Here is a 10,258-nt window from a genome sequence, read left to right on the forward strand (position 1 = left end):
ACCAAGCTCAGAACCAATGTGCCTACAAGGCCATACGCGAACAGCAGAGCTCAACTAGCCTGACGTTGTCATACTCATAATTCTAGTCAGAATATGAGTCTGAAAACTCTCCGTTGGGCTGTGACTATGGGGCGTGTCTCAACCGAACTCGTGAAACAAATGCCTCTTCGCTCAATTGGATAGACCTACAATCAGAGCAACGTAATATGTTGTTTGTTGAAAACGAATTCAACCCAAGGGCTCACAGGGGCAGGATGATTAAATACACTTTCACTCACCAAGGCTGAGGGGCTCACGAGAAGAGAAAGATGGCACGGCGGTTTTTTCTGGGCAAACTTTTCGATGACTTTGAGAATGATGTCAACGTAGCTGCTGAATCAACTGGCTTTCGATGGACAACATGGCCAATGCGCTGATGTGTTTGTATGCTAACCGTTAGCCATTTTTTCTTCAGAAAACACTCCATGTTACACCTGCGTTTACTTTCAGCAGGAGTTTGAGTGATGACAATTATATCCCATGGCTGATAGGCAAGTCGCCTATCAGGTCTGAAATACAAATTACTCTGTAGTGGGACTACCGGCTGTCAGCCCCACGTGGCATCAAATTCGTGTGATCTACATTTATTAATGATCACACTAACATTCTGAGCATAAGTATTAATATTTTCACACGTAGGCCTACAATGTGCATTGCATTGTGAGAGAGGGGCTAGCCCCACATTCACGCTTAGCCTATGGCCTACTACTGCGAACTCGAATCGGTAGAACGCAGTCTGAGGTAGCAAGGCAGGGACCAATGAACATGAAATAAAATCCTAACACAAATTATATGCAATTTAGGAAGATGCTATATTCATAGATAATAAATTATACATAATAAATTATAGTAAGTAATCAAATCAAAATGTTGTTGCAGTTCTTTCCCCTAATGACCAGTCGCCATGGAAGAGAATACTAGAACACGGTGTCGCACACCAACATTTATCAAACAACGGTTTATTAAATGCAGGCACGAGAAGACATTTTGAGACAATCAGTCGGCGGTACGGTGTTCTCGTGGCAACAAACTGGCACATGACTGCAATATCTGAAACTCCTGGCAACTTTCAAGTTTTTACTTCTTTTTTTTTAACCTCAAATATACAAATAATTCTCAGAAACTGGAGAACTGTCATTTATACAAACACGTATTCTATGTACACTCTCATGACAAGGAAAGCTATGTTACAGCGGCAAAACGTATATCAATATCAAATGCCAACGTGTTTTCAGCATATATGCACTGCTGAATTGATGATACCAGTTAAAGTGAGATAAAGCATTGGGACTCCAGTAGGCCTACTGTTTACAACTAGGCTATAATAAGACTGACCATTTACAGACAACTGAATGGAAACTTGCTGCATACTAACGTACAGTCATTCTAGCTAACGACTTAGCGTTACTGCTGTTGTGATTCTACAGTAAGGTTTCTGTGAAATGTTGCAGTAGCTTACTGACAACTTGTTGAGCATTTTAAACATGACAACAGGTGTTATTTTTTGTTGGACAAACAAAACCCACACTTGTAGTAGTAGTGGTTCTCATTTGACAACTATCAGAAAAACTCAACATGAATCATTTCACAGGCTTTTCCGTTTAACAGCCACAGCACAGCATGACGGCAAACTGACCTGAAATTCAGCCTTTAAGACACTCTCAAACCATCTTAGCCCAAGGTCATGAAGATTCTTCACTCACTGCAAGGCTTTTGACACTTAACATATGATACGGGTAATTCCTCTTGTTGTAATAAGGTCGTAAAACACTTCCATAGATGCAAACCATGCTGTGAGACCCAGCGAGAGGGAAGTGTTTGCTACCAGGGTGGACGCTAATTTCCCCAGCGATTATGGAGAGGCCTGGGAGGGTCCTTATTGTGATAGATAGCTGGAAAGACAGAGAGGTGGGGGTAGAGAGGGGTCTGGAGATTTCTCTAATGGCACATTAACACTTATAGGCCATTAATAACTTGACCTGTATAAAAACTGTACTGGAGGATATCCTGGTGTGTTTCTCTCATACAGACACGCACACACAGGGACAAACACACACACACACACACACACACACAAAGAGACACACTCAGACACACGCACAGTCAGAAACACACACACACACGCACACACAAAGAGACACACTCAAGACACACGCACACACAGAAACACAAAAACACACACACACACGCACACACAAAGAGACACACTCAAGACACACGCACACACAGAAACACAAAAACACACACACACACAGGATAGCATGGCACACTCACTTTGCCCCAGGGAAATATAAGGGGGATCTATTGCACTTGTATGTATGGGTTATTGGACTTCCCAAGTCTGGAGTAAAGTAAGGTGCTACTGGTGAGAGGGGAACTTTACAGAAATAAAAAAATATGTGGAATACCAACATACAGTATTTGGGGCAGTTAATGAAGTAGATATTTCTCTTTATGTAACTGGTGAAATATGTTACAGACATCGACAGTAATGTGCAACTGAAGCCATACAGACAAGGAGCACATTGTTTGTTACCCTAAACGTTCTCAGAGTCCGCTATATGGAGGTTTGGTCTTTTACCAAACAAAGAGACGTTAAATAGGGTAGAAATATTAATGCCACGTATCACAGAACATTCTTCAAAGCGGTAATGCTCTTCTGCTGGATGTTCCCTTTACGGACAGCAGGATATCAAATTAGAACTGGCACCTAGGACTATCCTGGCCAGCATTTGTCAGTGTATAATCTATGAAGCTCCCACTGTGAAGATCTTTTAACGAAACGTACTCGGTCCAGGTTGAGTGTAAAGGAGTAACTGTAAAATGTCTGCATATTTTGAATACAAATGAATGCATACGCATAGGCCTCGAGCCAAGCTCTCTTCCTGCTGCGCTGTCAAACATACAAGGAACAAGAAGCTGGCTGCGGCCGAAAAAATATGATACCTAATTATCTTTTCCTAGCAAGGCCAAGGAGATAAATGATTACATCATCGTCAAGTGCTTTCCAGATGATTTCAATGGCGCTGTCCGGCCTCTAGGGGGGGTATGTGGACCTGAACTAGATGTAAGGGGTCAATCTCTTTTTCTCCTTTCCTGAGTCTTCAGACCTCTCCACCTATAAAGGACTCTGTCGTATCAAAGCAGAGACAGACTTTGCCTCTTCCACCTGAGTAACCACAGCTACAGAATTCACTCTGTGTACATCCACAGTCCCACTGGCGAAACAATCGTTTAGAGAGGGTACAAACGTAAGCCACTGCATGAAAGTAAAGTATAAAAATCAAACTCAAATCAGTCCTGACAAACTCCACATTTGTCAGGATATTTAGCATCTTCTTGAGTCCCCTCAGTTAAAACCACGTTAGCCGCTTGGCTTTCATTTGATACGTTTATTAAAAAAGCAGCCGATAGGAGTGAGTCAGTCGACTGAGTCAGTCTGTCGGTCGGTAAGGAGGCTTAGCTGTAAATCTCTTGTAAGGCAGGGAGGGAGAGGGAGCTGTGATCTCTCAAGTCTCTTACAGCCTGATACTGTCTGCCTTCCTGCCGTTTGGTCGCTCCCACAGCTCGAGCCTCAAGTTCCCGCTCTGGGCAGGGTCGTGAGACGGAGGGAAGGGTTGAGCGGTAGCGAGCTGTGTGACCCCAGTAAAGGTTTTGTTCAGAGTTTTGTCTCCGGGCCTGAGTAGGGGAACGCTCCTTCAGCAAAACAACAAAGACTCGTCCCCATCACCGCGTTCCTCCTCCTCGTTGCCACGGTGTCCACTCCGTGCCCCCCCCCCGGATCGGCGCGCCCGGTGGCGACACCGGTGACCCCCCGCTGCGGTCCGACATGCCCGAGGGCGAGGTGGTTCTCTGCGCCTCGAACTGGAGTGTCAGGGGGTCGGAGGGACACGCTGCGGGCACCAGCGGGACGGGGCCCCCCAAGGAGGAGTACTGCCATAGCGCCACACCCCTCACGTTGGCCGCCAGATCGAGCACCAGCTTCCTGGATGCCCGGCGGTTGTAGGAGCCGACTGTGCCGTCCTGGGACGGGTACGGGTGCGCCGGGTCACCCAGCCTTGAGGGGCTGACGATTTCGTTCTCCTGGGCTGCGCTGCTCCGGCTCTCCGGGGACCCGGGGTACCCAGGAGACAGCTCCTCCTCCTGGCTGCTGGAGGCAGAGTGCGGGGAGAGCGGGGAGAGCGGGGAGGGCGGGGACTCGGAGGGTGGGTGGGACAGTGCCTCGGCGTGAGCCTGGAGGGCCAGGCCCAGGGCGGCCGTGGAGCAGGGGGAGGGGGTCTGGGGTGGGCCTCCACTTCCGCCCCTGTTGGCCCCCTCGGCAGTGTGGTAGCTGTAGAGGCCCAGGGTCACCTGGGCAGAGCCCGGGGGGGTGAGCAGAGGGATCTGGCCCCGGAGGCGAGACCCGCGGTGGAAGAGGCGGCTCCACAGGCGCCCCAGGCGGCGCCGAGACGTAGCCCGGCGGGAGGAGTGGCGCCGGATCTGCCGTCGCATGGCGGTGCGGAGATTCTGCAGCACGGAGGCCTGAAGAGAAGGAGATGGAGAGAGAGATAGGGAGAGATAGGGAGATATAGGGAGAGAGATAGGGAGAAAGATAGGGAGAGAGATAGGGAGAGACATAGGGAGAGACAAAGGGAGAGACATAGGGAGAGACATAGGGAGAGAGATAGAGAGATAGGGAAATATAGAGAGATAGGGACAGAGATAGAGAAAGATAGAGATAGGTAGGGAGAGATAGGTAGGGAAAGATAGAGATAGGGAGAGAGATAGGGAGAGAGATAGGGAGAGAGATAGGGAGAGAGATATATAGAGAGATAGGGACAGATAGGGAGATCAAGAGATAGAAAGAAAGAGAGATAGGGACAGGAGGGATGAGATTGCTCAACAATCAACGACATCACCATCAAAACCTGCCAATCTCCTCCCCCTTCCCCTGCTGGACATGCAAAACAGTTGCCACGGCAACATTCCCATCCCATCGCATTCCCATCAGAGGTGGCACCGGGCCAAGCAGGGGACCAGACGGCTTCTCTCAGACAGACAGTTTGCAGCTACAAGGGCCCTTCAAAATGACTTATGGACTACAGCACAGACTGCTATCCTGACAGCTAAAGCTTTTGTTTGGTTTGTGTCATATTCTTATTAAAGCCAGTATGTGGGGTGTATGGCTGGGGGAAGGAGTGTGGGGGGGGGGGGGGGCAGACCCTGATCTCTCATTTTACCCCCCTAAGCCTTGCCTCTCAAGGCCCCCCTACCCTGTACCCTTTCTGCTACGCAGCCTGAAGCACACTGCTGCATATCAAGTAGCCCTCTGCGCTAGCTTGCTAGGCTACTTCAGAAGAGGGGGAGGGGGAGAGGGGAGGGAGAGAGCACATTACATTAGGGTTGCGGGTGCCGCTACTACGGCTGTGTTTGTGGTTTTCGGGCATTGCATCGCTGTTTCCCAACTGGGACGAGCATGCGCGGGACTTGAGATATGAGTATGTGTGTGTCTGGTGTTTCGGAGTGCCTGTGTGTGTGTGTGTGTGTGTACAAGAGCTGCAATTCTCCACTCAACTTAATGAGAGGGATGCGGACTGCAGCAGGGAGCTTGCGATGCGCGGAGCCCCAGCCTGATCATTAGCTAACAAGCTACGCTAAGAGCCGCTCCATCTGCGGAGCTATGTGATCATAGAATTAGCACCAATTAACCCAAGCGTCTGACGGGACCAAACCTGACGGTAAACTTTACGGACAAGAACAGGGGTGCTTGGTGAAGCTGAAATCGGTTATCAAAAGCTAGCGCTAACATCCACCGTAGCTGTGTAAAGTGTAATTACATCGTCATTTAGCAGACGCTCTTATCCAGATTACTTTTAATTGGTAAAGTATTCACGCCATGCGGTGTGTTAATAGGTATTTGATAATAGCCTACACGTTTAACCTTAACAATTTTTTTGACAAGGTGGTCTGAGCATAGGAAGTCAAGACATGTGCTAAACAGACTGGAACGCGATGATAAAATCTTCCATGCATCCCGTCGACATTGAGATTAAGAGCTTTGCCAAACTGTGAGTTTAAGGTTCGAAAGCTCCATATCTTAAGATTTGGTTCAGGCCCACAAGGCAGATTTATCCCAGTATTTATAAACTGTTACAAACCCTTCTCTATCCTTCCTTCCTTCCTTCCTTCCTTCCTTCCTTCCTTCCTTCCTTCCTTCCTTCCTTCCTTCCTTCCTTCCTTCCTTCCTTCCTTCCTTCTCCCTCCATCCTGACAGAGTAATGCCTGAGGGGGGGAGCTCTGTTTACTGAAAAACCCTCTCTCAGCGGGAGTTCAGAGGAGAGAGGTAGACTACCTCAAACAAGGAACACACGTCTGTGTTTGTTTGGGTATGCCCATTTATCTCCCATAAAATGACAAGGCCATTTTAGAGTTGGGGTTGGGAGATGGTGTGAAAGTAAGACAACGAGAGAGAGGGAGAGAGAGAGGGAGAGAGAGAGGGAGAGAGAGAGGGAGAGAGAGAGAATGATAGAGAGGGAGAGAATGAGAGAGAGAAAGGGGGGGGGGGAGAAGAAATTGAGTGAAAACAGAGATAACCGGATGGTGAGAACATGTGAGGCTGGGGCAGAGAAAGTGAAACTGTGTCAGAGAGAGAGAGCGAGAGAGAGACAAATGTAAAGAAACAGCCGAGAGAGAGAAAAGGATTTAGAGATCGATAGTAGAGAGAGACAGGATGTGAGTAGAGATACTAGAGAGATGAAGAGAAAATTGGGAATAAAGAAAAGGGGGAGATAGAGGGAGTGAGAAAGTACGGATATATGGAAAGGACAAACAGATAGCGATGGAGAGAGAGAAATAGGAAGAGAGGAAGAGAGAGAATGAATGGATGGATGGGAAGGAAATTGGGTCTGGTGAATGGAGGCCATTGCTGTGACTGTCTGGGCTATGATGATGGATGGAGGTGTTTCCAGGGTACTGGTCTTCTCTGAAATGGCTGTGCTATATTTACTAGCCAGCAGCAGACAAGTAGAGACTGAGGCAGGAGGCTCTTCATTAACCCTGCATCGGGATTTATATAGGTCAGAAAAGTAGAATAAAATGTGTTACTGTAGACTTTGGGGACCTTAGGCGTGTAAATACTAATATCGACCCACAGGGGTGTGATGTACCTATACCGGGAAATTGTGTTTATACGTGTTGTGGTTGGATCCGGAATTGTAGCTGTAAACTTCAGTTAGTTAGTCGCGACATCAACAGCATGGTAGCTCCGAAGCAGGTCACACTTCCCCAACAAACACCAAACAACATTTAGAAAAAGGTCATTTTCATTTTTTCACTACAAACGTCACACCAAACCAACACAACCCAACAGCCGTTGTCTGTTGGTGTTTGTTTGGACAGTGTGAACTGGCCTTTACCTGGGTAGGGTTGTAGACAGGGAAATCCTCCACTGGAGGGATGAGGCCCTGGGCGATCAGCTGACCATAGGAGGGCGGAGCCTCTCTCTGCACAAACTCCGCCTCCAGGCGTGTCATCTGAGTCTCAAACGCTCTGAAATGTTTTAAATGAAAAACAACAGAGAAAAAGAAATTGTATAGATGGATGATCTTTTTGTATTAGATTGACAACAGTGTGACAATCTTGGGAGCTACGACAATCAATCCAACAGTCAATCGATAGATCCCTAATGAACACCCACATGACTGTAAACCTTTGTCCCCTTTCCAATATTGTCCTTTTCAGAAACTCTGGAAATGGTCTCCCATGGCGTTATTGAAAACCATGACATCATAGTCACTCATATTACGCAACTTAAGTGGTTTTGACAGTCCTCAATAGGAAGAATAACTTGGAAAGATATTGCAACCATGTACAACAATGAGCTGACATTCTGTTTCTCTGAGAGCACGGCTTAAAATGTGTCTAAATATAGCAGAGATCTTCCCAGTCACATCACTTGGGAACTAAATTGTCTCTCCGTTTCTCGCGCACACACACCTCGGCAGTTAAGATCAATACACTTGACAGTCATGACAGTTCCACAGCCGGATGTAATTAACTACAGCAGCTGCTAATAATACTGCTGTTGTATCCATCTTCCTCACTCTCTCTCACTTTCTCTCTCGTCACTTTCCCGCTCTCTCGCTTTCATTTTCCATAGAGCCTTCTTACAGCAGGGTCTCAAGGCCAAACCGACCATCTTACACAGAGAGAGAGAGGGAGATACACTGTGTATGGATTAGCGGGGCACCAGCAGCGTAGCATAGCGCTAGCTGAGCGGGATGCTAACGGCGGCAGCGTGAGCCTATTAGCGGGCCCACCCGTGGGGAATGGGGGCTGAGCGTAGCGTGCTAACCCGGGGCAGACAACGGCTGCGGCAGCGCTCGTTCATCAATGGTGGGAGTCAGATTAAAGCTCTTTGTCATAGACTCTCAGTGGTGTGATCAATTAGGGCCTGGAAAGGGAATGGTGGTGCTTTGGAGAAGAAGAGAGGGTGGCGGGAGGGAAGAGGGAAGTGGGAGGGCAAACTGGAGGTCGTATAAACACCAAATCCAGTCAGGGAATGAGACAAAAGAGCAACAAAAGAGGGAAAAAGGAATAGAAGAGCAAAAGAAGCGTTGGTTAACGAGGGGGAGGGATGAGGGTGGAGAAAGACACTAATGAGTACGGAATAGAAAGGGATGGCTAGCAGGGTCGCAGAAAATGAAGAGGGAAAGGGCATGAAAACGGCTAAAAATAGAGTGAAAGGAGTTGAAAAGGAAGGGATGAGGAAAGGAGAAAGACAGTTAGAAACAGCGTCTCGCTCCAGTACCTGTACTCGCGGGTCCTGAGGGAATAGAGCTTGAAGGCGCAGCCCAGAGCGATGACCAACAGTAGGCCGCACACCAAGCTGCCAATCAGCGCCGCCGTGATCACCTTCCGGGGAACGGCCGCCAGACAGTCTCTCTCGTCGCTTCCGTCCAGGCAGTCCTCCTGGCCGTCGCATCGCCACGTCTCAAAGATGCACAGGTTTGTCCCGCAGTGGAAATTTCCGGGCTGGCAGTCGTAACAGTTCTTTTCGTCCGAGCCGTCGGGGCATCTCTTCTGGTTGTTGCAGCGCTCCGAGGAGGGGTAGCAGGCGCCGCTACCTCCCTCGCACGGGTACTCGTCCTCTTGGCACACGGGGCACTGCTCTTCGTCGCGGCCCGTGGGGCAGTGCCAGTAGCCGTCGCAGCGCTGCCGTTCCGAGTAGCATCCCTGGTCGCCGCCGCACGGGTGCTCGCCCGGGAAACAGTAACCTTTGACCTTTTGAGGAAACGAGAGCGGAGCGGAGTTCAGGAGCGCAAGACAGATGAACGCATTTGAATGAACTGATTTTGAAGACAGTTTCCATCTAATCTCTTATACGATGATTCATTGTAATACTTTATCTTTTAGCGACCTAGTCAGAATCTGCAAGGAGGGAAAAAGGGAAAGGGACCAGACTTTGAGGAACTGTGTAGCAGAAGCCTTAAAAAAACTTTCCACAAACACAGGGCCCTCAACCCCCCTCAACCCCAAACGCTTCAGACAGGCAGTCAAGAAGCCACCCATGGACCCACCTGGTACGTGGCGTTGAACCCATGTCCCGGGCTCCGCGGCTGAGCCAGGTACAGCACGCTCATCTGCCCCCTGCTGGACTCCAACAGGGCAGGCCTGCGGTTGTTGTGGTGTGACAGGGCCTGTAGGAGGCGCTCTGCCCTCTGCACCAGGCCGTCGTACACGTGGAGGGAGTCCCCAGGGCCGAGCTGGAGGTCCAGCTGCAGCATGATGGGCTTGGGGTCCTGGGTGTCCAACAGCCAGGAGCAGCGCAGCTCCCCTCCCTGGGCGCTTCGGTTTGGCCTGAAGAAGTCCGGCGAGGCGAAGGAGCCGTAGAAGTTCCCCAGGCGCTTCCCGCAGGCCGTGTCGGGGCAACCCGCCTCGTCGGAGCCGTCAGGGCAGTCGCGGGCGCCGTTGCAGCGCGTCGAGGGTGGCAGGCAGTGGGTGGACTGGGCGTGCGTGCAGGAGAAGGAGCCCGAGGGGCACAGGCCGGGCCGGGACTCGGTGGGTGGAGGGGTGCAGTTTCGTTCGTCGGTGGCATCGCCGCACTCGTCTAGGCCGTTGCACTTCCAGGTGCGGGGGAGGCATTTGCCGTTGCCACAGAGGTACTCGTCGCTCTGGCAACTGCTCTGACCCAGGCGGCCTGCGCATGGAGAGACAGAAAGGCGGATGGGCATGACTGACC

At 49.8% G+C, this 10,258-nt stretch overlaps 1 protein-coding gene across 2 annotated transcripts in view; it reads right to left on the reverse strand.

Moving 5' to 3' along the window:
* Positions 1 to 982: 982 nt before the first annotated feature.
* lrp3 (low density lipoprotein receptor-related protein 3) overlaps positions 983 to 10,258 on the reverse strand; it is a 21,531-nt gene continuing 12,255 nt past the window's right edge. For both annotated transcript variants that reach the window (XM_084681837.1, XM_084681835.1), the window contains 4 exons: positions 9,597 to 10,216; positions 8,828 to 9,300; positions 7,434 to 7,566; positions 983 to 4,560 (listed from right to left, as the gene is read on the reverse strand). In XM_084681837.1, the coding sequence (XP_084537963.1) occupies positions 3,766 to 4,560; positions 7,434 to 7,566; positions 8,828 to 9,300; positions 9,597 to 10,216 (2,021 nt within the window). In that variant the 3' untranslated portion in view covers positions 983 to 3,765. The remainder of the gene's footprint in view (positions 4,561 to 7,433; positions 7,567 to 8,827; positions 9,301 to 9,596; positions 10,217 to 10,258) is intronic.

This window comes from Hypomesus nipponensis, chromosome 19, assembly GCF_054491055.1.
Source record: "Hypomesus nipponensis isolate SF chromosome 19, ASM5449105v1, whole genome shotgun sequence".
Lineage (NCBI taxonomy): Eukaryota > Metazoa > Chordata > Actinopteri > Osmeriformes > Osmeridae > Hypomesus > Hypomesus nipponensis.